This window comes from Gadus morhua, chromosome 2, assembly GCF_902167405.1.
Source record: "Gadus morhua chromosome 2, gadMor3.0, whole genome shotgun sequence".
Lineage (NCBI taxonomy): Eukaryota > Metazoa > Chordata > Actinopteri > Gadiformes > Gadidae > Gadus > Gadus morhua.
In genome coordinates this window covers 52,501-79,337 of record NC_044049.1, presented here as the reverse complement: position 1 = coordinate 79,337, position 26,837 = coordinate 52,501, and the positions used below count along the sequence as shown (strand labels likewise).

General features: G+C 56.4%; 1 protein-coding gene across 1 annotated transcript in view; it reads left to right on the top strand.

Moving 5' to 3' along the window:
• Positions 1-222: 222 nt before the first annotated feature.
• Positions 223-26,837, top strand: part of ep300b (EP300 lysine acetyltransferase b) — a 32,873-nt gene continuing 6,258 nt past the window's right edge. The window contains 27 exon segments of the mRNA XM_030342041.1: positions 223-2,332; positions 5,405-6,009; positions 7,949-8,116; positions 9,623-9,923; positions 10,688-10,801; positions 10,981-11,217; positions 11,654-11,756; positions 11,845-11,973; positions 12,303-12,420; positions 12,995-13,271; positions 13,574-13,651; positions 13,764-13,843; positions 14,380-14,502; positions 14,945-15,345; positions 15,819-15,822; positions 16,429-16,689; positions 17,041-17,233; positions 18,308-18,426; positions 20,720-20,959; positions 21,304-21,392; positions 22,668-22,748; positions 23,201-23,257; positions 23,583-23,660; positions 24,260-24,327; positions 25,400-25,550; positions 25,840-26,100; positions 26,381-26,546. Of these exon segments, the coding sequence (XP_030197901.1) occupies positions 2,239-2,332; positions 5,405-6,009; positions 7,949-8,116; positions 9,623-9,923; positions 10,688-10,801; positions 10,981-11,217; positions 11,654-11,756; positions 11,845-11,973; positions 12,303-12,420; positions 12,995-13,271; positions 13,574-13,651; positions 13,764-13,843; positions 14,380-14,502; positions 14,945-15,345; positions 15,819-15,822; positions 16,429-16,689; positions 17,041-17,233; positions 18,308-18,426; positions 20,720-20,959; positions 21,304-21,392; positions 22,668-22,748; positions 23,201-23,257; positions 23,583-23,660; positions 24,260-24,327; positions 25,400-25,550; positions 25,840-26,100; positions 26,381-26,546 (4,596 nt within the window). The 5' untranslated portion in view covers positions 223-2,238.

Below are 26,837 nucleotides of genomic sequence, written 5' to 3'. Positions count from 1 at the left end.
AAGCACGTTGGGAAACAGCCTTTAATTCATGCCCGGTTTTGGTGGAGATGGTGGTGATCGTGGAGGCTGTGCACCGCGTCCACTGGGCACTCTCTGATTAACTTAATGGTGACATGTAGCCTACGACGCTCCTTGATTTGAGTTTTAATTGTGACATGTTCGTCGTGCGGCTGAGCCGCTCTCTGATGGAGCGCGACTGTCCCCTACAGAGCACCGCGTTACAAGCAGCACTCCGAGAGAACACGAAAGTGTTCCGGGCGATCCCGAGTCCCCCACCCACCCCCCCACACGCCTAATGTTGCTGTACCTCCAACCCTCCCCCCGTATCAGAGGAGCAGAAACAACAAGCCGCCATTTTGTTTGTGCGGACGGACCGTAAGAAACGGGAGACGCCGAGAGAAGAGAAGAGACCACAGCCGCGAACCGCCGGGCACACACGGGCGACATCGTGTCTTGGCGTTAAATGCGAACGTAGATCGCACGAACAAAAGACGAGACGCGAGCGAAAAGGGATCGGCGACCGAAGAAGGAAACAGCGGATCCAGGGAAGGAGCGGAGAGGAGGAGAGGCGGAAGAGGGACAGATACCACCGCGAAGGAAAACCTGCGAAGGAGAAAATGAACGTGAAACCTCATTATGTGTCCATTGCGAAGCCAGGAAACCGCACGCATAGACCGGTGTACAGCTAGATGTCCCCCGGGCTCCAGGGATCGGTGGAAAGAGGGAAGACGGGCTTGAAGAAAAGGGGAATCTGTTGGGATAAACGCGAAGGGGGGCATTCTCCATCACAAAGAGTCAATGAAAGGATTTTTTGAACCCACAATATTTGGGGTGCAAGGATGATCTCTTCTTGCACATCCACTGTTTTTCACTTCTAAAGAAGCCATATTTTGTGCCCGACGTTTTATTGAATTTTTGCCTAAGGTCGCATTTGCTTGTTTTCTGGAGTCTTATTTTTCAATTTGCCTTTCGTGCATGATTATACGCAGTGAGTGACAGTTAAAAATTGCAGTAGTTATAACCATGCTATTTTTCAATCTGAGAAGCTTGCCAGTGTTTTCTTTGGTTGAAATCGAGGCTCCATCTCTTTAGAAGTAACCCCCTGGAACCTCGCCTGCAAAATAAAACCAATTGGATCCTTCTGATTGTACGCTAATTATTAAATAGTTGTTTGATAACCTTTGAGAACTCTTCTAGAAGAGAGAAATCTGCATCCGAATCGATTGGCAATCAAGCTGCAGACGAGCAGTGATTTGGATTTTTTTTCTCTCTTGAATTTTGCAACCATTGCCAACCCGACTGGCTGCATCAGAAATATCCGAGCGAGGGGCGCTACAACTAAATGTGCAATATGAGTCCGTTATTCTGACCCAGTGCCTTGCATGGTCAGACGTATACACTAAGGGCACGGTGGTTTACGTCCGGATGCAAAGGAGGTTTTGTGATATGCATGGAATTTAAACGACATCTATTTTAAACCAGCTACTGTTGGGACTGGTGTCTTTCGACGGAATTGTGATTTATTGGATTTACCGTTTGCACCGACCCCTGCTTTCTGAGTGTTGAACAGGACAATAGAACTCATGCTCGTATTGCAGACGATTCTGAACGACTGTCACTCACATGAAGTGTTCAAACACCGACGGAGCTCCTAGGGGATGTGTGGACTGGCCGGCCTCCACAGCAGACAGGATTCAGATCAGGCGGAAGAAAGGAAAATGCCATTAAGGATCTCTTAACTGTTGCATGAGAGGAGGCTCCCGAAAAGTTGCCACCAGGGTCGTGCGGGACTGCGTTTTTCGGTCTTGTTTTTGGTTCCCATTCACAGGAGGAGGGTCTTCAGACGCGCGCCTCACAGCCCAAGTCCTGCGTTTCCCCGCCGGCCATGGCGGACCGGAGTGGCCGTACCATGGAGGACCGCTCTGGGGACATTTCCCATGAAGCAGAAGAAGCCACATGAGGTAGTCGAAGGCCCACGCCACCGTACCACCTCCTCCCGCTAAACCCGGAGAAACCTGAAGAAACCAGACCTCTACCGGGGAGGGGAACAGACCCACGGAGAGGATAACCCAGAGTGGGAACTCTGAAGGGAAGAGTTCACCATCGCCTTCTTTCCCCTACCGTCCCCGTAGCGGTGGGGGAAGAATCGGAAACCATTCCCGAGCAAGAAACGGCCGATAACTAGGGACTTTGATTATCCCCGGGTGGATCCACAGCAAGTTCTAATTCGTCAAAAATATGGCCGATAATGTCTTGGAGTCCGGCCCGCCTTCAGCCAAGAGGCCCAAGCTGTCCTCCCCAGCTCTCTCGGTGTCCGCCAGTGATGGAAATGGTAAACATGCTTTTTATTTCTCCTTTTCGTGAGGCTTGACTTGCTAAATGGCCCCCAGTATGTGATCTAAAGTCAACGGGCTCGGCTCTCCTGCAGTGGAGAAGCCTAACTTGGTGGAAAGACCTCCATCAAGTCGACACCCACCACAGTGTAGGGCTCCTGGGTAGCCCGGCTCACCGTGGTAAATGGAGTAAAGACATGTTGTGAGAGTTGGGGGGGTCAGGTGGGTGCTGCTGCCCCCCAGGTGTGTGTGCCCCCCAGGTGTGTGTGTGTGCGCGCCCCTCCCCCCAGGTGGGTGCTGCCCCCCTCCCCCCAAGGTGGGTGCTGATCCCCGGGTGGGTGTTGTCCCCCAGGTGTGGGTGTGGGTGCTGCCCCCCCAGGTGCGTGTGTGTGCGTGCGTGTATATGTGTGGGTGTGTGTGTGTGTGTGTGTGTGTGCAGAACTTGTCCAGCGCTAGTAGCCCATCTGGCTAACTAGCCGGTGACGAACATCCAGACAATGGAAGTCAGGTCGCCCGGTTCCCTCAAGTTGAGCCGCCGCTCTGTGTGTCAGGCGGGCTCACTTTGTAAAAGCACGAAGCCGAATAAACCAAACGACACACATCGCCTTCGTCCCCCCTCACATGAGTGCAAAGTGCGGGTTAATACCGAGCGAAAAGTCGATTAGAAACGGCAGAAAATAACGGTACTCCATAGGGCTAGCGCCGACTAGCATTGCCGACTAGCATACCGTTGCCGGTTCAACGTAGTTTTCTTAAGCTGCCTTGAGGTTTAAATGACCGCAATTCATGTGATAACGTGGGTCCCGGTGTTTTGAACCGTGAACCGTTCCACGGTGAACTACTTGTGTTTCCCCGGGACGTTGTGTGTCGTAACATGGTCGAAATAACACGGTTTTATTGAGCCACTGTTGCTAACAGCTAGCCATTGTTTGGACCTCACTTCAATGGAGAAGTTGCGCAAAGCATTGTTGTCTCGCTGGGAGGACCGCGCGTCGTGGTCCGGGACCCGGGGGCTGCGTGGCCCGGACCCGGGGGATGCGTGGTCAGGGACCCGGGGGATGCGTGGTCCAGGACCCGGCCGTGGCATGATCCAGGACATGTTGAGACCAGAGTTCAGGTCTCCCAAGTTTTGGCTCTCGGTCTTTAAGACTTGTCTCTCTTTTGCGTCCATCTATTGAGTCCCCTGAATAGAGAACATGATCAAGTATTTTACGACACGTTCTGTCGTATTCTTTGTGTGGCAGATTATCTAAATAAAGTGGAGTCTTGCAGCATTATAACATGACTTCAAAATGTAGGAACCTAGAAGTTGATGAGGAATAGTGTGGTGGATCGCTAATCAAGTTTTGTTTTTGGTAAAGTATTTGGAGTATAGTAAGTCAATGGTTTTGTTTTGCTTAGATATTATTTCCTGTTATATCTCTTTGAATTGAAAGACAAATTAATACAATTCTTCTCTCCACAAATTATTCTTTACATTTTTGAAGGTTGAACACCATAGATTTGATACTAAAATGGCTGACAAGTTTCTGTCTTTTTAATGACCGAGAGAATGAGGTGTGAGCTGTACTGGGACCAGGTCAGAAGAGACCTCCGTCTAGTCGTATGTCCCACAGCACTTGTTTGAATGTCTTCCAGCGGTTGAACCCAGAATCATGTGGGCTTTGAACATCGATGGCATAAGGCTGTTTATAAGCTAAACAACAATATGCACAAATATGTTCACTTGTTATCAAAATACCAGCATTGAGGCCACAAGGCCATACATATCGGTCCTCCATCCCAACACACTAAGCACCTTCTCAAAGTCCTTCCCAGTTCTGGCCAGTGCTTGGGCCCAGTATAAGGCCGGCCCGGTGTGTTTACCTCTGTGGCTTCACACCGCCAGCCTACTGTATGCTCTCCTCGTGTTTGGCGGCCCATCAAACCGCAGGCTGGCGCCCAGGAGAGGGCCTCGACTCCCAGCCGTCGCTTCTGCCTGACTGCCCCCCCCGCTCCGGGGAGAGGGACGGGAGCCCTGGAGACGATGTCTGTAGCCTCTAGTGATGGAGGGGTCTGTAGCCTCTAGTGATGGAGGGGTCTGTAGCCTCTGGTGATGGAGGGGTCTGTAGCTTCTAGTGATGGAGGGGTCTGTCTGTACTGCCTCTGGTGACGGAGGAGTCTGTAGCCTCTAGTGATGGAGGGGTCTGTAGCCTCTAGTGATGGAGGGGTCTGTAGCCTCTAGTGATGGAGGGGTCTGTAGCCTCTAATGATGGAGGGGTCTGTCTGTAGCCTCTAGTGATGGAGGGGTCTGTCTGTAGCCTCTAGTGATGGAGGGGTCTGTAGCCTCTAGTGATGGAGGGGTCTGTCTGTAGCCTCTAGTGATGGAGGGGTCTGTAGCCTCTAGTGATGGAGGGGTCTGTAGCCTCTAATGATGGAGGTCTGTGGTCTGTAGCCTCTAGTTATGGAGGGGTCTGTGGTCTATAGCTCTGCCTCTAGTGATGGAGGGGTCTGTAGCCCCTAGTGACGGAGGTCTGTGGTCTGTAGCCTCTAGTGATGGAGGTCTGTTGTCTGTAGCTCTGCCTCTAGTGATGGAGGTCTGTGGTCTGTAGCCTCTAGTGACGGAGGTCTGTGGTCTGTAGCTCTGCCTCTAGTGACGGAGGTCTGTGGTCTGTAGCTCTGCCTCTAGTGACGGAGGTCTGTGGTCTGTAGCTCTGCCTCTAGTGATGGAGGTCTGTGGTCTGTACCTCTGCCTCTAGTGACGGAGGTCTGTGGTCTGTAGCTCTGCCTCTAGTGATGGAGGTCTGTGGTCTGTAGCCTCTAGTGATGGAGGTCTGTGGTCTGTAGCTCTGCCTCTAGTGACGGAGGTCTGTGGTCTGTAGCTCTGCCTCTAGTGACGGAGGTTTGTGGTCTGTAGCTCTGCCTCTAGTGATGGAGGTCTGTGGTCTGTAGCTCTGCCTCTAGTGACGGAGGTCTGTGGTCTGTAGCTCTGCCTCTAGTGACGGAGGTCTGCGGTCGGAGGTGCAGCAGGCGTCTCGTGTCCCCGTCGTCCTCTGGTCTAACCCCTGCTCCGTGTCTCTGTCCCCTTCCAGATTTCGGCTCCCTCTTCGACCTGGAGCACGACCTCCCCGACGAGCTCATCAACTCCTCGGAGCTGGGACTGGCCAACGGGGGGGACCTCAACCAGATCCACACCAGCCTGGGGGGGTTGGGGGCCGGGATGGGCATGGGCATGGGGGGCAGCGGCGGGCAGGACGCCGCCGCCAAACACAAGCAGCTGTCGGAGCTCCTCCGGGCCGGGGCCCAGCCCCAGCAGGGGGCCCCCAGCAACGGCGGCGCCTCCATGGCCCTCATGGGGGGCATGAACGCCACGGCGGCTGGCCCCCAGGGCGTGGGACCTCAGGGGGGGCAGGCCGGCCTGATGCAGCAGCAGGCCGCGCTGGCCGGGGGCGTGTCCGGGATGAACCGGGCGGCCATGATGAACGCCCACAAGGCCAACGGACAGCAGCAGCATCAGGGCCTGATGGGGGGGCAGATGATGAACGGCTCGCCCAGGATGGGGTACCCCGGCAACGGGGGCATGAGCAGCGGCGGTAACCTGCTGGCCGAGACCCTGCAGGGGCAGACGGGAGGGCAGCAGATGGGCCCCGGCGGCCCCACCGGGATCCGACCCCAGCAGCCCGGAGCGCTGAACAAGGTGAGGCCGCGGCGCCGCGCTCCGTACGCACGCCGCCGTCTGTCGGGAGGGGCTCCGTACGCACGCCGCCGTCTGTCGGGAGGGGCTCCGTACGCACGCCGCCGTCTATCGGGGGGGGGGGGGCTCCGTACGCACGCCGCCGTCTGTCGGGAGGGGCTCCGTACGCACGCCGCCGTCTGTCGGGGGGGGGGGCTCCGTACGCACGCCGCCGTCTGTCGGGGGGGGGGGGGCTCCGTACGCACGCCGCCGTCTGTCGGGGGGGGGGGGGGGGCTCCGTACGCACGCCGCCGTCTGTCGGGGGGGGGGGGGGGCTCCGTACGCACGCCGCCGTCTGTCGGGAGGGGCTCCGTACGCACGCCGCCGTCTGTCGGGGAGGGGCCCGTTCAGCTAGGGTTAGGGTTAGTTAACCCTGGTCTAAGGTTAGGGTTAGTCAACCCTGGTCTAAGGTTAGGGTTAGTTAACCCTGGTCTAAGGTTAGGGTTAGTCAACCCTGGTCTAAGGTTAGGGTTAGTTAACCCTGGTCTAAGGTTAGGGCTAGTTAACCCTGGTCTAAGGTTAGGGCTAGTTAACCCTGGTCTAAGGTTAGGGTTAGTCAACCCTGGTCTAAGGTTAGGGTTAGTCAACCCTGGTCTAAGGTTAGGGTTAGTCAACCCTGGTCTAAGGTTAGGGTTAGTCAACCCTGGTCTAAGGTTAGGGTTAGTCAACCCTGGTCTAAGGTTAGGGTTAGTCAACCCTGGTCTAAGGTTAGGGTTAGTTAACCCTGGTCTAAGGTTAGGGTTAGTTAACCCTGGTCTAAGGTTAGGGTTAGTTAACCCTGGTCTAAGGTTAGGGTTAGTCAACCGTGGTCTAAGGTTAGGGTTAGTTAACCCTGGTCTAAGGTAAGGGTTAGTCAACCCTGGTCTAAGGTTAGGGTTAGTTAACCCTGGTCTAAGGTTTGGTCTAAGCAGTATCCTCGAGCAGCTGTAACGTAGCAAACTAAATTTGGTAATCCCAAAAATGAGAATCTTCAGTCACAAGCCCTTGGTATAGCTGTTTTAGGAAATCTTTGCGTTTGTCAGTTGATATTCATCATCCACTGAAGAATTTCATTGCTCAAATACATATTTCTGCCTCCCCTATCATGAAAAACAGTTATGCAGTTATTGCTCCAGCAGTTACTTGAACATATAGCGTGACACTGCACCTCTAGCTTAGCGTTTCTGTAAGCTAGCTGGACAGGGCTGAGACTCCTTAAGACGGTCCCTGGAGCCACAGGGGGCCGAGGTTAGGAGACGACCTCCATGGAGCTCTGGAAGACCTCGAAGCCGCTGGCCTCAGCACTACGGAGCACGACATCCCTCGGATGATCTGTGGACTCTACAGATAACCAGCATCATCTTTGTCGGATTAATATGGGCTCTAAATAAGCGTCGTGGCCACTTGTTGGAGGTTTGTAGCTGCATGACCACGGTAGGTGTTTGGTTTCCACTGCGTGCTGGAAGCCAAGCTCCATCCCTGTTCCCAGCGCCAAACGCGTCACAACAATCAATGAGGCGTATCGGGTGGAGTCCGGCGATACTTGTGGGCCCTTTGTGGATCCGGGTTAGTTAACCCTTAACTAACCCGCGTGATCGCAGGAGAACTGGTTGAATATAGCAGGGTTGAATGCGGCCGTTAAAACGTGTGCTTGCAGCCTTCTCGATTGCGGAACATGCCTTCACACGACCAGAGTGTGGACTTTCTTAGAGAGCAGAATTTGTTTTGTACCCTATAACATGTTTGTTCATGTCGAATCTTGATAGCGGATGCATATGTATGTTTTCGATTTTGTATTGTATATTGAACGAATTTCCTTCCCGTACCGCAGTGTACAAAACTGGAAAATACATGCTGCTCAAATATGCATTCAACACCTATTTGGCCTCCCTCTCTCCTCTCCCCTCCCCCCCCTCTCCTCCAGATGAATATGATGGCCAACGCGGTCCCCTATGGCGGCCCGTACGGCCAGCAGCCGGCTGGGGGGCTCCCAGGGGCAGGGCTTCAGAACAAGGCCGGCATGCCCAACAGCCTGGCCGCCCAGTTCAGCATGGACAAGAAGACGTCGCCAGGGCAGGGCATGTCCGGGATGGTAAGAGAGACCTCCGTCTGTCTCTGTCTCTGTCTCTGCCTCCGTTTCTGTCTCTGTCTCTGTGTCTGTCTCTGTCTCTCTCTCTCTGTCTGTCTCTGTCTCTGTCTCTCTCTCTGTGTCTCTCTCTCTCTCTGTCTCTCTGTCTCTGCCTCCGTCTGTCTGTCTCTGTCTCTCTCTCTCTGTCTGTCTCTGTCTCTGTCTCTCTCTCTGTGTCTGTCTCTGTCTCTCTCTGTCTCTCTGTCTCTCTGTCTCTCTGTCTCTCTGTCTCTCGCTCTCTCTCAACAGGTAGAAGCCCCCCAGCTGTGAGCCGGGGTGATACGGTGATTTGACTGAAGGAATCAAACATCCTTTATCTTTGTTATATTTGTATTTTTACCTGCCAAGCATTTCTGCCCAGAACAACCGTCCATCTGGTGGGCCGTAGTTCTAGCGGTCAGTTAGTGAGCGCTGTATCCCTGCCCATGGCACTGGGACTTGGTTGTGGACTTGGCCTTCAGTGTAAGCTGTTGAGCAGCAGCACTCTGCCATGTAGAGCAATCTAATGATCACATCCTACCTAATCGGCAAATTACAAAGTGCCCTGCCATAAACAGTGACTTAACTGAAACACAATTGAAGCGGCTATGTCCTGTTTCAAAATGTCCCCAATGGATGTAACATAAAGACTGCTGTTGAGAGGAGCATCCCGCCAGCTCTACACGGTTACAGGTCGGTCAGACACGGTGGGGTTGGAACACGCGGACTGCCCAAAAAAAGTACGACTCAAGTCCTCAGTTAGGGCTGTGCATTCGTTGATGGAGGTGGAAACATGGTTTCCTTTTTAATGTGCTAAAGAAGTCCGCCGCCACAATGCCCGCGCGGCAGCGTCGGGACGGCCATGTTGCCGTGGCAGCGGACAAGTCTTTGGAATAAGACGACGAGTACTTCCACCCCCATGGCGCTTCAGCTCTGATGCAAGAAGAGAGAATCCGCTGCAATCGTGGTCGTCTGGAGCAAAACACGTCCTGTCCTGAGCCGAAGCACAAAGGAAAAGCCTTGGAGTAAAAGAGTATCAGTGCAACGTATGGACCAACACCAGACGGACGAAACGAGAGCGACCCTCACCTGCTCAGTCCTCCTCCTCCTGTGGACGCCCTCGTTAACGCTCCTCCTCGTTAACGCTCCTCCTCGTTAACGCTCCTCCTCGTTAACGCTCCTCCTCGTTAACGCTCCTCCTCGTTAACGCTCCTCCTCGCTAACGCTCCTCCTCGTTAACGCTCCTCCTCGCTAACGCTCCTCCTCGTTAACGCTCCTCCTCGTTAACGCTCCTCCTCGTTAACGCTCCTCCTCGCTAACGCTCCTCCTCGTTAACGCTCCTCCTCGTTAACGCTCCTCCTCGTTAACCAGACGTCTTCCCGCCTGTAGGCCACACGGCCCAGAGTGGGTCCGGGTAACGGCTGTGTCTCGACCTCTGACCTCTCCCTCTCTGTCCTCTCCCTCTCTGTCCCCCCCCCCTCCTCTCCCCAGCCCTCCCAGTCGCCCGGAGGCGTGCCAGTGGGCGGGGCGGCGGCGGCGGCCGGCGTGGCGGGCGGGTCCCCGGTGGGCCTGGGCGTGGTGGGGGCGGGGCCCGGTGCCACGCCCCCCACGGCGGACCCCGAGAAGCGCAAGCTGATCCAGCAGCAGCTGGTCCTGCTCCTCCACGCCCACAAGTGCCAGCGGCGGGAGCAGGCGAACGGGGAGGTGAGGCAGTGCAACCTGCCCCACTGCCGCACCATGAAGAACGTGCTGAACCACATGACCCACTGCCAGGCCGGCAAGTCCTGCCAGGGTGAGTCCGCCGCGCACACAGCGCCTCCACCCCGCTCAGAGCGCAGGTTAGAACGGGTGGAGCGGTCCATCCACCCAACACACGACCATCGGGGTCAGAGTATCTGGAGAAGGGTCTATGAACGTAGATGGGGAGGGCAGGTGGTGGGTGATATTAAAGAGTGACATGGCTCTCGGGAATCAAGCCCTGGCATCTTGGTCCAACTGGTCCTCAACCCCTAACCCCTACCCCCAACTGTAAGGCTGGATGACATTCCTTACACCGTTTATTCCCCGGATCAACTCCATTCTGATAAGTCATTAAAGAGTAGATCCCCATCTATACCTCTGTTGCTGTGAGTGGTCCTCTGCTACCTCCTACTGTCCTACAGTCCATCTGGACGCTGATGACCATTGTACTGCGTGACACATCGCTGTTTAGCGTCTGTTTGTTTTAATTCAGAAGCCTCACACTAATTCTCTGTGTGATTGCCTCTGGTCGTATAAGCTCCTCTTCCCGGTGTGTATGGATGGGTTTAAAGTATGGTACCATGGTCCATCTATCCCCTTCCCCACGCTTCACCAATTAGCCTGAAGATTTGTATCAATTTAAACAACGCAATAAATGCAGCGTTGGTGAACCATGAGATTGGTGAACTCATCCCTGCTCAACTCCACCCAGCAGGGGTCCTTCCCACCCCTCCGAGAGACCTCTAGTCATTCATTCATCTCATTCACCCTCTGTCCCCTGACTGTCCCCCCCCCCCCCCCCGGTCTCTCCTGCAGTGGCGCACTGTGCCTCGTCGCGACAGATCATCTCTCACTGGAAGAACTGCACACGGCACGACTGTCCGGTCTGCCTGCCGCTGAAGAACGCCGGAGACAAGAGGAACCAGCAGTGTGAGTGCTCCGTGTCCGTGTCCGTGTCCGTGTGTGTGTCCGTGTGTGTGTGTGTGTGTGTGTGTGTGTGTGTGTGTGTGTGTGTGTGTGTGTGTGTGTGTGTGTGTGTGTGTGTGTGTGTGTGTGTGTGAGGATGATAACCTATAGATCATTGTAACCCCCCCTCCCCTCTCCTGCAGCCCTCCTCAGCAGCGCGGGGGTGGGCCTGGTCAACGCGCTGGGCCCCCCGGTGCCCGGGGGCCCCCCCAACGCGGCCAGCATCAACCCCTCCAGCCAGATCGACCCCAGCTCCATTGAGAGGGCCTACGCCGCGCTGGGACTCACCTACCAGGGGAACCAGCTGCCCCCCCAGGGGCCCCAGGGGCCCGGCCAGGCCATGGGGGGCCAGCCCGGCATGAGGGCCCTCAACTCCATGGGTGAGGGCCGCACCGTCGCTCTCTGACCGCTCAGTTAGACTGTCGTCTGGGTCGGCTGTCTGTCAGTCCCCTGGAGCCCAGTGTCCTAACGTCCTCTCTCCTCTTTCTCCTCTTCTCTCCTCTCTCCTCTCTCCTCTCTCCTCTCTCTCGCTCTCTCTCTCTGTGTGTGTGTGTGTGTGTGTGTCTCTCTCCTCTCTCCTCTCTCTCGCTCTCTCTCTCTGTGTGTGTGTGTGTCTCTCTCCTCTCTCCTCTCTCTCGCTCTCGCTCTCTCTCTCTCTGTGTGTGTGTGTCTCTCTCCTCTCTCCTCTCTCCTCTCTCTCGCTCTCTCTCTCTCTGTGTGTGTGTGTGTGTCTCTCTCCTCTCTCGCTCTCTCTCTCTGTGTGTGTGTCTCTCTCCTCGCTCCTCTCCTCGCTCCTCTCCCCTCTCTCTCTCTCAGGAGGTAATCCCATGGGTGTGAACGGCGGAGGCGGGCTGTCGTCCAATCAGCAGTCGAGCCTGCTGCCTGACGCCATGCTGCACAACAACCTGAACGCTCAGAGGTAAGCCCTGACCTCTGACCTCTGACCTGGGGAGGAGCTCGGCTGGTCCTGACCCCCCCTCACCTCTCCCCCCTCCCTCTCCCCTCAGCCTGATGAACGACTCCATGGCCAGCATGGGCTCCATGCCCACGGCCACGCCCCCCTCTGCGCCGGGCATGAGGAAGTCGTGGCACGAGGACATCACCCAGGACCTCAGGAACCACCTGGTGCACAAGCTGTGAGTCCGTCTGTCCGTCTGTCTGTCTGTCTGTCTGTCTGTCTGTCTGTCTGTCTGTCTGTCTGTCTGTGGCGTTGACCCCGGACCCCTGGTGTTGTGTGCTTACCCATGACCCCTGGTGTTGACCCCTGACCCCTGGTGTTGTGCGTTGACCCCTGACCCCTGGTGTTGTGCGTTGACCCCTGACCCCTGGTGTTGTGCGTTGACCCCTGACCCTGTGCGTTGACCCCTGACCCCTGGTGTTGTGCGTTGACCCCTGACCCATGGTGTTGTGCGTTGACCCCTGACCCCTGGTGTTGACCCCTGACCCCTGATGATGTGCGCTACAGGGTGCAGGCCATCTTCCCCACCCCGGACCCGGCCGCGCTGAAGGACCGGCGGATGGAGAACCTGGTGGCATACGCCCGCAAGGTGGAGGGGGACATGTACGAGTCGGCCAACAGCCGGGTAGGACGCACACGCACACTCACCTACAAACACACGCAAGACTAGGGCCCTAGGGGAGGGACTAGAGCCCTAGGGGAGGGACTAGAGCCCTAGGGGAGGGACTAGAGCCTTAGGGGAGGGACTAGAGTTATAGGGGAGGGACTAGTGCCTTAGGGGATGGACTAGGGCCCTAGGGGAGGGACTAGAGCCCTAGGGGAGGGACTAGAGCCCTAGGGGAGGGACTAGAGTTATAGGGGAGGGACTAGTGCCTTAGGGGATGGACTAGTGCCCTAGGGGTTGGGCTAGAGCCCTAGGCGAGGGGACTAGAGCCCTAGGGGGGGGACTAGAGCCCTAGGGGAGGGACTAGGGCCCTAGGGGAGGGACTAGGGCCATACGGCTAGGGACTAGGGCCCTAGGGGAGGGACTAGGGCCATACGGCTAGGGGTGGGACTAGGGCCCTAGGGGAGGGACTAAGGGCCCTAGGGGAGGGACTAGAGCCATATCGCTAGGGGAGGGACTAGGGGTACTATAAGCTAAACCGTACTGTGTCAGAGCTGTGGCCGTAGCGTTCTGACCGGTGGTGGTCCATCTGCAGGCGGAGTACTACCACCTGCTGGCGGAGAAGATCTACAAGATCCAGAAGGAGCTGGAGGAGAAGAGGAGGACCCGCCTCCAGAAGCAGGGCATGATGCCCTCCCAGGCCGGCATGCCCCCCTCCGGCCTGCCACAGGGCGGACCCCCTGGGATGGGCGGACCCCCTGGGATGGGCGGACCCCCAGGGATGGGCGGACCCCCAGGGATGGGCGGACCCCCTGGGATGGGCGGACCCCCTGGGATGGGCCAGCCGGCCATGGGCCCCGGCCAGTCGCCCAGTGAGTGGTCCCCCTACTCGTCTTGTGTTGTGCTTCTATTTGTGGCGATAGTGGGAGGGTCTCTGGACTCAGACGCTCTCTGCTCGTTGGTTTAACTCCAGCTCCCGTTGGTCCATCGGGTTGTTGAGCAGAGCCTTTTATCCAGAGGGCCTACGAGGCGGGTCACAGTAAAAGAAGGCCGTCAAATAGGAAGAACTCAGAGTTATGGTGCTGCAGCAGCTAGGGAAGGGGAGAAGAAGACGGTGTATCTCACTGACCCCCCCTTTTAGGACTTTGATTGACGCGTCCTTCTGTCCCGTCAGACGGCCCCCATGCCGACCCCTCCATGGTGCGACCCCCCGGGCCCGGGCAGATGGTCAGCAGGATGCAGAACCCAGCAGGTACGGTCCACTGACTGACTCACTGACTGACTGACTGACTGACTGACTGAGTCACTCACTCACTCACTCACTCACTCACTCACACACTCATATGTTGACTTGGTCTCTTCAGGGATGAACCAGTTCGGTCAGATGGGAATGCAGTCCATGGGTCAGAGGTCGCCCCTTCCGTCCGGACCAGCCATGAACCAGGTGAGCCCCCCCCCCCCCCCCCCCCGCTGAGTGGGCGTGGTCTGATGCCGTGGTGGGCGTGGTCTGATGCTGTGGTGGGCGTGGTCTGATGGCGTGGTCTGATGGTGTGGTGGGCGTGGTCTGATGGTGTGGTGGGCGTGGTCTGATGCCGTGGTGGGCGTGGTCTGATGCTGTGGTGGGCGTGGTCTGATGGCGTGGTCTGATGGTGTGGTGGGCGTGGTCTGATGGCGTGGTGGGCGTGGTCTGATGGCGTGGTGGACGTGGTCTGATGGCGTGGTCTGATGGTGTGGTGGGCGTGGTCTGATGGTGTGGTGGGCGTGGTCTGATGGCGTGGTGGGCGTGGTCTGATGCCGTGGTGGGCGTGGTCTGATGGCGTGGTCTGATGGTGTGGTGGGCGTGGTCTGATGCCCTGGTGGGTGTGGTCTGATGCCCTGGTGGGTGTGGTCTGATGGTGTGGTGGGCGTGGTCTGATGCCCTGGTGGGCGTGGTCTGATGGTGTGGTGGGCGTGGTCTGATGCCCCCTCTTCTGTCCCCAGATGGGCATGGGCCCCAGCAGGATGGGGCAGCCCAGCGCAGCCCAGCTCCAGAACCAGTACCACCCCCCAGGACAGTTCCCCGGGCCCATGAACCAGACGGGGGCGCAGGGCGGCATGGCGCAGGTGAGCCCCCCGTCCTCAGCGCGTAGCCCCCCAGGGAGGCTCCTCTGGTGGACCCCCCAGGGACCACCTCCTCCTCCTCCTCCTCCTCCTCCTCCTCCTCCTCCTCCTCCTCCTCCTCCCCCCTTCCTGATCCCTTCCTCTTCTTCCTCCTCCTCCTCCTCCTCCTCCCTCCTCCTCCTCCCTCCTCCTCCTCCTCCTCCTCTCCTCTCCTCCTCCTCTCCTCCTCCTCCTCCTCCTCCCTCTCCTCTCCTCCTCTCTCCTCCCTCCTCCTCCCTCTCCTCTTCCTCCTCCTCTCTCCTCTCCTCCCCCTCTCCTCCTCCTCCTCCTCCTCTTCCTCCTCCTCTCTCCTATCCTCCCTCTCTCCCCCCTCCCTCTCTCCTCCCTCCCCCCTCCCTCCCTCCTCGTCCCCCCCCCCCCTTACCGTCTCTCTCTCTCTCTCCAGGCCCAGATGTCCACGCCGGCCCCCCTCCCAGGCGGCAGCCCCCTCTCTCAGTCGGCCTCCAACGCCTCGGCCCCCGGGGGCCCGGGCAGCGTTGGGCCCCTGCCCTCGGCCCCCGGCGCCCACCCCCACTGCCCCCCCATGCGGACCAGCTCCCCCTCGCCGGCCCGCAGCCTGACGCCGCAGCCGCACCAGACCCCGCCCACGCTGCCGGGCTCGCAGACCCCCCAGCCACACACGCCCAGCGCCGCGCAGCTCCCCCCCTCACAACAACAACAACAACAACAACAACAGCAGCAACAGCTCCACCAACAGCAGATGCAGCAGCAACATCAACAGCAGCAGATGCAACATCAACAACAACAGAATCAACAACAACAGCAGCAGCACCAACTTCAACAACAGCACCAACATCAACAACAACAGCAGCAGCTTCAACAACAACAACAACAGCTCCATCAACAACAGCAGATGCAGCAACATCAACAGCAGATGCAGCAGCAGCAGCAACAGAATCAACAACAACAGAATCAACAACAACAGAATCAACAACAACAGAATCAACAACAACAGAATCAACAACAGCAGCAGCAACAACAAATGCAGCAGCAGCAGCAGAATCAACAACAACAACAACAACAGCATCAACAACAACAGAATCAACAGCAGCAGACCCAGCAGACCCAGCCCCCCCCCCCACAGCCCCCCGCCCCGCAGCAGAACCACCAGCAGCAGGCGGGGCCCCCGGGCGGGGGCTCTGAGAAGGCCAATCACCTGCAGCCTCCCCAGGGGCCCGGGAGCGCCTCGTCCAAGTCGGGCCAAGCCCCGCCCCCGGCCAACCAGAACGCCCACATGACCCGCCCCCGCCGCCACGCAGCCCGGTGAGTGACGGCCGACCTCCACCAATCAGACCAGCAGCTCCTCCACCCACCAGTACACCAGCAGCTCCTCCACCCACCAGTACACCAGCAGCTCCTCCACCCACCAGTACACCAGCAGCTCCTCCACCCACCAGTACACCAGCAGCTCCTCCACCACCAGTACACCAGCAGCTCCTCCACCCACCAGTACACCAGCAGCTCCTCCACCCACCAGTACACCAGCAGCTCCTCCACCCACCAGTACACCAGCAGCTCCTCCACCCACCAGTACACCAGCAGCTCCTCCACCCACCAGTAGACCAGCAGCTCCTCCACCCACCAGTACACCAGCAGCTCCTCCACCCACCAGTAGACCAGCAGCTCCTCCACCCACCAGTACACCAGCAGCTCCTCCACCCACCAGTACACCAGCAGCTCCTCCACCCACCAGTACACCAGCAGCTCCTCCCCTGAAGGACGCTGGTTAGATTCCGGCTCCTCTTAGCTCAGTGCCGGGGGTCCTTTAGCGAGGCCCCCGAGGCCGAGGGGGCGGCCCCCCGAGGCCGAGGGGGGTGAAGGGTTGAACGGGGGCTGTATATTCATCCTCCATGTGCCCCCCCCCCCCAGCTGTCCCAGAAGTCGTCCCTGATGGCGGACGGCCCCGCCTCCACTCCGCCCTCGGTGAGCAGTGGCGCCGACCCCGCCTCCCAGGCGCCGGCGGCCGACAGCGTGGCCTCGGGCGCCGCCGACGTCAAGATGGAGGTGAAGAAGCAGGAGGACGAGGATGAGGAGGAGGAGGAGGAGGAGGCGGACCCGGCGGGAGACGGCGACGCCTCGGGGAAGAAGGGCAAAGGTCAGGCGGACGTCAAGGAGGAGGAGAAGCCCGAGGTAAGACCCCCCCCCCCCCCCCGACCCTTAGCCCCGCCCTGATGGTTAGCCGTAGCCGCGGGCGTCCTGATGGTTAGCCGTAGCCGCGGGCGTCCTGATGGTTAGCCGTAGCCGCGGGTGTCCTGATGGTTAGCCGTAGCCGCAGGCGCATTAACGGTTAGCCGTAGCCGTGGGCGTCCTAAGGGTTAGCCGTAGCCGCGGACGTCCTGATGGTTAGCCGTAGCCACGGGCGTCCTGAGGGTTAGCCGTAGCCGCGGGCATCCTGATGGTTAGCCGCGGGCGTAGGACTCTCTCTGGGTCTCGGTGACGCCAGAGTCACTCATGGCTCCGCCTCTCCTCGCCCCCCCTCAGATCAAGAAGGAGAAGACGTCGGGGGACGGCTGCAAAGCCGAGCCCATGGATACCTCATCGTCCACGGCAGCCGCCGCCCCCTCAGCGACCGCCACCAACGGCGAGGACAAGAAGCCGGAGGTGAAGAAGGAGCCCAAGGAGGAGGAGGAGGGCGAGGCCGGATCCCCCGCCAGCGCGGAGAGCAAGAGGAAAGGTGAGTCCAGAGGAACGCTCTTAGAACCGGGGTTCAGTGTGTCCTCACAGAGGAACGCTCTTAGAACCGGGGTTCAGTGTGTCCTCACAGAGGAACGCTCTTAGAACCGGGGTTCAGTGTGTCCTCACAGAGGAACGCTCTTAGAACCGGGGTTCAGTGTGTCCTCACAGAGGAACGCTCTTAGAACCGGGGTTCAGTGTGTCGTCACAGAGGAACGCTCTAGAACCGAGGTTCTGGGTGTCCTCTGCTCCCAGGTTTAGTCACTCCCCTCCACGTTAACAGGACTCGCTCCCCTTGAGAGAGTAACCCTGAACCCCCTTAATAGAGTAACCCTGAACCCCCTTAATAGAGGGGTTCAGTCCCCCCTTCAGAGAGGGGTTCAGTCCCGTTTCAGAGAGGGGTTCAGTCCCCCCTTCAGAGAGGGGTTCAGTCCCTCTTCAGAGAGGGGTTCAGTCCCCCCTTCAGAGAGGGGTTCAGTCCCTCTTCAGAGTGGGGTTCAGTCCCTCTTCAGAGTGGGGTTCAGTCCCTCTTCAGAGAGGGGTTCAGTCCTCCTTCAGAGAGGGGTTCAGTCCCCCTTCAGAGTGGGGTTCAGTCCTCCTTCAGAGTGGGGTTCAGTCCCCCTTCAGAGAGGGGTTCAGTCCCTCTTCAGAGAGGGGTTCAGTCCCTCTTCAGAGAGGGGTTCAGTCCCTCTTCAGAGAGGGGTTCAGTCCCCCTTCAGAGTGGGGTTCAGTCCCCCTTCAGAGAGGGGTCCAGTCCCCCTTCAGAGAGGGGTCCAGTCCCCCTTCAGAGAGGGGTCCAGTCCCCCTTCAGAGAGGGGTCCAGTCCCCCTTCAGAGAGGGGTTCAGTCCCCCTTCAGAGAGGGGTTCAGTCCCTCTCCAGGGAGGGGTTCAGTCCCTCTCCAGGGAGCCCTAATCCGTACCTGAGGAACTCCACAAGGGCTCTAATGATCGGCCTCCTCATCAACGTCTCCTAACCAAGTCTTTCTCTTGTTTATCACTTGCTCTCTTCTCTCTCTCTCCCCCTCTCTCCCCCTCCCCCTCTCTCTCCCCCTCCCCCTCTCTCTCCCCCTCCCAGTCTTTAAGCCTGAGGAGCTGCGTCAGGCCCTGATGCCCACCCTGGAGGCGTTGTACCGGCAGGACCCCGAGTCCTTGCCGTTCCGCCAGCCGGTGGACCCCCAGTTACTGGGAATACCCGTACGTATTCGAACTAGTAACAAAACTAACCTGGTAAGGGACTGCTCTGGCTGACATTCTTTTTGCTTCTGCTCCGCCTAGATTAAACATTAAAACATTTTAATTTATTCATCATGTCTGTGCTGTTGTTTCCTGTTTTCGCTCATAGACGTCACTGTTCTGTCTGTTCTCCGCTCACCTCGTTGTCTCACCTTTGCACTCACCATGTGTATAAGAGGATGAACGGGAGGCGGTGGAGGTTAACATTTCATTCATTCCACAGGTCATTCAGTCGTACGTACACTTAACTCACGGCAGCATCGTCTGACTCACACGGGGAAATGCAAGGCCTCAGATAACGGAAGGGCTCCATGATCAGAGCTAGAGATTCCACCTACGCTCCCTCCCCAGGAGGTCAACCATGCTAACCAACAGTACTTTGCCTCATGGACATCGCTGATCCAAACACATTGCTGATCAATCCCATTATTCTACGACCAACCAAATCAATCAGGACCAAAGACCAAACTCTCGTGTCTCATCGCTTTGTCTTCCAGTCATCTGATCATCTGCATTTCTCCGCCATAAGCTCACTTTATCACTAGATTTGTGTTCGCCTCCATCCTAGCTTCCTAGTTCAGTTCCTCACCAGTAGTTAGTCGTGTGTTGATGTTGGGGTGGGGGTTCTGTGTGGAGGTGAGCCGATGCCTTGCTAAAGGGTCCGTTTTCCAAACCTGGTGGAATGTAATTAGCTCTTGTATTGGTGTCGTTGGTTCCCAGAGGCGTACGGGAGCCTCCTCCATACGGCCGCACGGCGTGAGTGGCTCAGCATACGGCTCTATACTCACTCAGCGCGCAACGCTTTATTTTTAACTGCCCCACTTGATTCGATGGCCGTTGGCCCCCCTCCTCAACCCTCCTCCCCCCCCCCCGAGGACCCCGCTACGCAACCCGACGCGTACCCAGACCTCCTGGACAGAGCGGTAGCGCTAGCAGAAAGCCTTGCGCCGTAGCGTGCCAGGTAGCGTGCTAGGTCGCGTGCTGGCTACTGGCTAGGTACGTAGCCACGCAGCCTGTTCTTACTCAGAGCAACGGTGCGGAACAGGAACGCCGCCCTGCAGGTTGGCGTGCCGGCGTGTTCTGCGACCCCGGGAAGGAGAGGGGTTAGGCTGCGTGGAGACACGCGACCGGACTCCTCGGTCTCCTCCGGTTTAAACCCCAACAGTAGACGTGGGTTTAAACCCCAGCAGTGGACGTGGGTTTAAACCCCAGCAGTGGACGTGGGTTTAAACCCCAGCAGTGGACGTGGGATTAAACCCCAACAGTGGACTTGGGTTTAAACCCCAGCAGTGGACGTGGGTTTAAACCCCAGCAGTGGACGTGGGTTTAAACCCCAGCAGTGGACGTGGGATTAAACCCCAACAGTGGACTTGGGTTTAAACCCCAGCAGTGGACGTGGGTTTAAACCCCAACAGTAGACGTGGGTTTAAACCCCAGCAGTGGACGTGGGTTCGGCTCTTCCGGTAATGTGGCTGACGTTTCGTACCGACGTTAAATCCAACTCTGTCATGTTTACAGCGATGACCAGCGGAGCGGACGTGTTCTAGTTCTGGGTTTGGGATGTGGGTGAACCCTGACCCCAAGGGTCGCCCTCTGACCCCTCCTCCCTCACGGACCCCGGGGTCCCAATGCCCCTGGTGACCTTTCCTCAGAGGTCACCGTTGCTAGCTTTAGCTTCAGCAGCAGCGGCGTTAGCCAGTGTAGCGCTGTAGCTTGGCGGACGCTGTGATGCTAATCCAAGCGCCGCTGTGTACCGCCTGCTTCCTGCCGCGCTGCCATCCGCTCGCTCGCCTCCGCTTGGCCGCCCGCCAGCAGCAGACCCCGGATGCGACCCGGTGTCGAGCTCTGCTGCTGAATAGCAGTAGTGGACCGGCTGAAGTAGCATCAGCGTTGTCGATGTTCCAGCTGTACTTCTGGCTTGATGCTCTAAGATGATTGATGTCTGATTGGCCCCGCCCACCAGGGCCGGGTCCTATCCTGTGTGTTGTTGGTCCAGTCGTCTGCTAGCTGGTGTCTGAGTGGTGGGGAGGTCTGGGTGAGGGAGGGGGGAGGAGCTCTCTCCCCCCGACCGCCCCGGCCTCCCCACGACAAACGATGCCCCCCCCCCTGATATGTACCCCCCCCCCCCCCAAACGAAAACCCTTCTTCTGCAAAAAAAAACAACTCTTGGATCTCACCTCCCCCCCCTCCTCCTCCGCTCTTCCTTCTGCTCCGTGTGTCCCGCTGCCCCCTTCACTTCTCTCCGGACTAGCAGGACTACTTTGACATCGTGAAGACCCCCATGGACCTGTCCACCATCAAGCGCAAGCTGGACACGGGCCAGTACCAGGAGCCCTGGCAGTATGTGGACGACGTGTGGCTCATGTTCAACAACGCCTGGCTGTACAACCGCAAGACGTCCCGCGTCTACAAGTACTGCTCCAAGCTGGCCGAGGTGTTCGAGGCCGAGATCAACCCCGTGATGCAGGGCCTGGGCTACTGCTGCGGCCGGAAGGTGGGTGTGGGGGGCCGGGGTGGGGGTGAGGGGTCTGGGGGGGTGGGGGTGTGGCTCGGTGAGTGCGCAGGTGGCCCAATGCACAACCACAGAGCAGACTTTACGGTCAGCTCCACTGGGCCTTGAGGCTTTTAGTAAACGTAAAGTCCGTCTGAGTTTAGGGGTCCCCTCTGGGAATGGTTTTGTCATTATTCGTATTGTCTGGGCATCGGTTTGGGCTGTGACTCACACACTCAAAATACACTTGGGTCATGTGATCATGTGCCGAGAGTGTTGTGTGTTTAGTGTGTGCGTGTAGAAGTGACACCACTGACCTGTTCTCCGTCTCCCCTCGCTCCCCCCAGCTGGAGTTCTCTCCCCAGACACTGTGCTGCTACGGCAAACAGCTGTGCACCATCCAGCGCGACGCCGCCTACTTCAGCTACCAGAACAGGTAAGCAGCGCAGACAACCAGGAATACAGGCAGAAACACACAGGCAGAAACACACAGGCAGAGACTCACAAGCACACAACCAGGAATACAGGCAGAAAGACACACACAGGCAGAAACACACAAGCACACAACCAGGAATACAGGCAGAAAGACACACACAGGCAGAAACACACAAGCACACAACCAGGAATACAGGCAGAAACACACACACAGGCAGAAACACACAAGCACACAACCAGGAACACAGGCGGAAAGACCCCCCCCCCCCCCCGCCCCGACGCCATAATATTTGATCACTCGGCGGCCATGACATCGTAGCCCTATAGCCGCGTTCTGATTGGGCCTCAGATGGTTCCGTTGGATCGGTCTCCATCCTCCATTATTCATGTCCGATGAGTTCCTCCACGCTCGGTTCATTCATACAGCGAGCTCTGGCCTCCTGCGGCCCGAGGCCTCTGGCTCCACAGCCACACTCATCTTACTCTAAAAATAAAAAAAGTAAAGATTTATAGAGAGTGAAGAAGCTCCTTTCTGCGAGCAGACGAAAGTGGGCCCCTCTATGAATGAACCTCCGTAGCAGCGCCATCTATCTGTCTTGTTTCTATCACTTATCCACTTTATCCATGTTGGGAGCCCCTCCCCCCCACAGCTCCTATTGGCTCCTCACGTTGCTGTATTGTTGTTTTTGTTGTTGTTGTTGTGGACCACTGGACGTCTGACGCTAATCTTTGCTTTGCCTTGGCTCTCTGTCCCTGTTGGTTGTTTCACCTTCTGCTCCCCCCTCACTCTCCTCCTCTTCCTCTCTCCCTCCTCTAACTCTCCCTCCTCTTCCTCTCTCTCCCTCCTCTACCTCTCCCTCCTCTCTCTCTCTCTCCTTACTCTTCCTCTCTCCCTCCTCTTCCTCTCTCTACCTGTCCATGTCCTTACCTGTAACAATTAATTTCCACTCTTTTTTAATATTCGTTTTACCTCCCCTCCCCCGTCTCCCCTTCTCTCCCTCCTTTTAACGCTTGTGATGTCTGCATTGGCCTGCTTGCTGTGACCAATCATCCACTCCGAAATTTACGTGCAAAATCAAAACCTCCCGCCCACACAAAAACGCTGCATCACGATTGGCTGCTTCCTCCCGACGACGGTCTACCTTGCCCCCTGCCTCCTCCCGTGTGCCCGCCCTGCCCTGATTGGCCGGCTGCTTCGTCTCCATGCCCTCACTGTGATTGGCTGTGCTGTTGGCGAACGGTGTAGTTCACCAAAATTTGGGCTTATTGCTGACAGGTACCACTTCTGTGAGAAGTGTTTCAACGAGATCCAGGGCGAGAGCGTTTCCCTGGGAGACGACCCGTCGCAGCCCCAGACGTGAGTACCCCCCTCTCATCCTCCCCCCTCCCATCCCCCCCCCCCCCCCCACGGGACCACTAAACACCTCCTCTGTTGACGGACCTTAAAGCCGGTTCATCTAGCCTTTAGTTTGTTGTTCTTGAAGTAAATTGATTAAAATCTAACGTTTCTTTGGTCTTTTCATGTGTTCATGTGTTGTGTTCTAATGCCTTTATTATGTCCTTTTATCTGTAACATTCCCTCATCACACACTAGTTTCTACCAGAGCGTTATTGGTTCCCCTCTCTCTAGATGTGTTTCTATTGGTTCCCCTCTCTCTAGATGTGTTTCTATTGGTTCCCCTCTCTCTAGATGTGTTTCTATTGGTGTCTAGTATCTCTGCCTCAGAACCTCAGAACCTGCTCCTCCGGGGTGAGGCACCAGGTGTGGTTCCCTCCTCCTCACTCTCCTCCTCCTTCTCCTCCCCACAGGTCCATCAACAAAGACCAGTTCCAGCGGAAGAAGAACGACACCCTGGACCCAGAACTGTACGTCTCCCTCCCCCTCGGTCCTCTTTCTAGATGAGCTTCAGAACCTCATTAATCAATATATTCATTCATTAATGTATCATATTACAAAGTTAGCATTGGAATACGTTTCGTTCTGTTAAATTATATGTTTAGTTATCATCGGGCGGTATTGCCTACCCACGTCCCATGAGCCAGGCTTCTGACTAGTGCTTAGCTCTCTGGCTATGATCCCTGCGTTTGTCCTCAGGAAAAGTGTTGCATGCATAATGCAGTGATTTTGTCCAAGTTGCGTCCATCCGCAAGGTTCCTCTAACATGTCTGCCGTTCCCTCTGTCCCCTGCAGGCTGGTGGAATGCACCGACTGTGGTCGTAAAATGCACCAGATCTGCGTCCTGCATAACGACACCATATGGCCCATGGGGTGAGCTAGCCCTCACACACTCGCACTCCTATGCCCCGAGTCCACTGGGATCCTGTCCTGCTTATTGTTGGCTCAGCATGGAGCCACAGCAGGGGAAACGACTCTCTGGAATGGCATTCAGAGCTCAAAGATGGTATCACTGAAGTGACGTCATGACACGATAATGAAATCAATCATAAGATGATCCGACCGGGATGAGTCCGCCAAAGTGAGGGAAGAGGTCATTGAGACTGATTCACTCACAGTGGTAGTGTGGTGGCTAGTGATCACTAACTAAAATTTGAAAATTGACCATTATGTATTTTTTTAAGGCGAAATTTCAAAGTTCTCAGGTACAAAGTGTTTTTGGGATAGACATGATGAATAAATACATCATGTTTTCAAACTCAGAAATAATCGTTTGACTAATCGGGATTTCAATATTGACCTAAATAATCGTGGTTATGATTTTTTCCATAATCGAGCAACCCTATCCCAAAGTAATTGGTAATAACACCAATGAGAATTGAATTCACTCTGTTCATTACCCATCAGAGGCAACGTTGGCCCACCAGAAGCTCTATTTCACACGCACTCAAACATACTTTCTGTCTCCACAGCTTCACGTGCGACAGCTGCCTCAAGAAGGCCAACAAAACGCGGAAAGAGAACAAATATGCCGCCAAACGTAAGTGTTGAGCCTTCCTGCCTGCTTTCCTTTGGACAGTGGCCCCAGCAGCTTCCTGAGGGGTCGTTCTTAGCGTAGGATCTGACCCCCCCCCTTGAACCCCAGGGTTCCGTCAGCAGGAGGGGCCGGAGTCTGGCTGAAGATGTTTAAACAAATGCCGAATGGAGATCTTCTTTTTTTTTTTGGTGACGGCGGCGTTTAGCATCCTTGTAGTGGACCGTGTTTTCCAGGGAGCGTCAGAAGTGATTTACCACCCAGTTTGATCCTCTGCTGTCCGGCCGGGAGTCCTCTGGCCGAGAGCAGGACAGCTGGATCCCATTGGATCAGACGGAGGTTTAACGATCCCCGCTGGGGTCACGGTAGCGTCCAGGAATCAGAACGCAGCCAAGAACGAGGAAGACTAAACAAAACGGGACAAAGGAGAGCAAGAGTCGATTTGAGGAATATGAAACCGATCAAATGTGATGGAGTTGAGTTTGGTTGAGCTAGGCTGGGAGTTTGTTTTCCAGTTAGCGGTCTATAGTGTTTCACTGCAATTGTCTGACACAAGTTCCCATTAGTCCAGGCGGGTTTTTTCTTCTTAAGCTCTTAAATAGTGAAGCTGCGTCAGGAAGAACTTTGACACTTGGAGACCAAGAGCTGATAATGCCTGTACCTCATTAGTGGGCCCTGGCTTAATGCTCCGCCTGCTCAAGCTAGGTCCCCGCAGTCCCCCAGTAATGTAGCATCAACCGTTGTCGAAGGAGGTTCTCTTGAATTGACCTTCTTTAAGCTAGTGCAGCCAAGCGTATCGATTGAGAAAGACATTGAGGGCATCGCACCAGAATGTATAAAAGATCGGAAAAGCAGCCCAGGCAGTTAAACTCGTGACAAATCCGATTTAGAGGGACCTCCACAGCACGACTCGGGCTGGTCTTGAAGTTAACAATCCATCCCCTAGGGACTTGTTTTCCCAGTGTTGCCTCAAACTCATTTCTATTCCCCACACGCTCTTACCTCCATGAACCACCTGCTCATCTCCTCCATGCTCCCCTCCCTTCTAACCTCCATCTCCCTCTCTCTTGCGGTCCAGGACTCCCGCACACCAAGCTGGGCGTCTACCTGGAGACGCGGGTCAACGACTACCTCAAGAGGCAGAACCACCCGGAGTCGGGTGACATCACCATCCGGGTGGTGCACGTCTCGGACAAGGTGGTGGAGGTCAAGCCGGGCATGAAGTCCAGGTGAGGGCGCACTCTGATGCTGAACTCAACTGCATAGCAGTTAGTCTTAAAAGGCTTCAAATTCCGGCATTTTAAGATCTTACCTCTAGCCCCCATAAAGGGCAAGGAAGAGCTCTTAAGGATCATGGGGGACAACAGGAAGAGGGACCCTTCCTTCCAGGGATTGACTCTAGTCTTCTTGGCTCTGGTCCGACCACCTGACCAAAGGGAGATCAGTAGGTCTGGCCGGGGACCTTCGGGTCCGCTGGAGCTCTCCAGTGACTCTCTGTCCTCGTCTTTGTCTGAGCAGGTTTGTGGACAGCGGCGAGATGTCCGAGTCCTTCCCGTACCGGACCAAGGCCCTGTTTGCCTTTGAGGACGTGGACGGAGCTGACTGCTGCTTCTTCGGGATGCACGTCCAGGAGTACGGCTCCGACTGCCCGCCGCCCAATCAGAGACGAGTTTACATATCGTACCTCGACAGTGTGCACTTCTTCCAGCCCCGACACCTGCGCACGGGGGTCTACCACGAGATCCTCATCGGCTACCTGGAATACGTCCGGAGACTCGGGTACGCCAGTTTAAAGAGATGCAGATCTATATCTAATGTAACGAGTGAAATCTTATTTGGCCTAAAACGCATTCTTGGGTGCAGTTATCAGAATGTTGATGCCTCATTATTTTGGACGGGATTGAGACTCGAGAACCTAGACATAGGATGCTATGGCTACACTTTGCAGATTGAGGTCCTAAATCAAACCGTAATGTCAGCAGTGTCGATGAGCCAGGCATCGGACTTCTGCCCTTGTTTTGGCATCACCTAAACATATATTTGTGGTTTGGTTCCCCAGGTACACCACAGGTCACATCTGGGCCTGTCCGCCCAGTGAAGGGGATGACTACATCTTCCACTGTCACCCCATGGACCAGAAAATCCCCAAACCCAAACGCTTACAGGAGTGGTACAAGAAGATGCTGGACAAAGCTGTTGCCGAGCGCATCGTACACGACTACAAGGTGCGCAATGTGTTCATTTGATTTGCCATTTGGTATGAGTCATCCTGCATCCCCGGAGCTGTGAACATGACTCATGCTAAGAACGATGTAAAGGCGGCTGCAGGCTTTCTGCTCTTCAGTTTCTTTGTTTGCAGCCACGGTCTCCTGTTACATTCACATACTTGTACATGATATGTATCCACCAAGCCGGGGGCGTCCCCGGTCAATCCAGGTATTGCCTCTACACCCCCATTCCTTTCCTCCATGTTTTTTTTTAGAACTGATTGAGAAATCCTGCAGACTTGAAGGGAA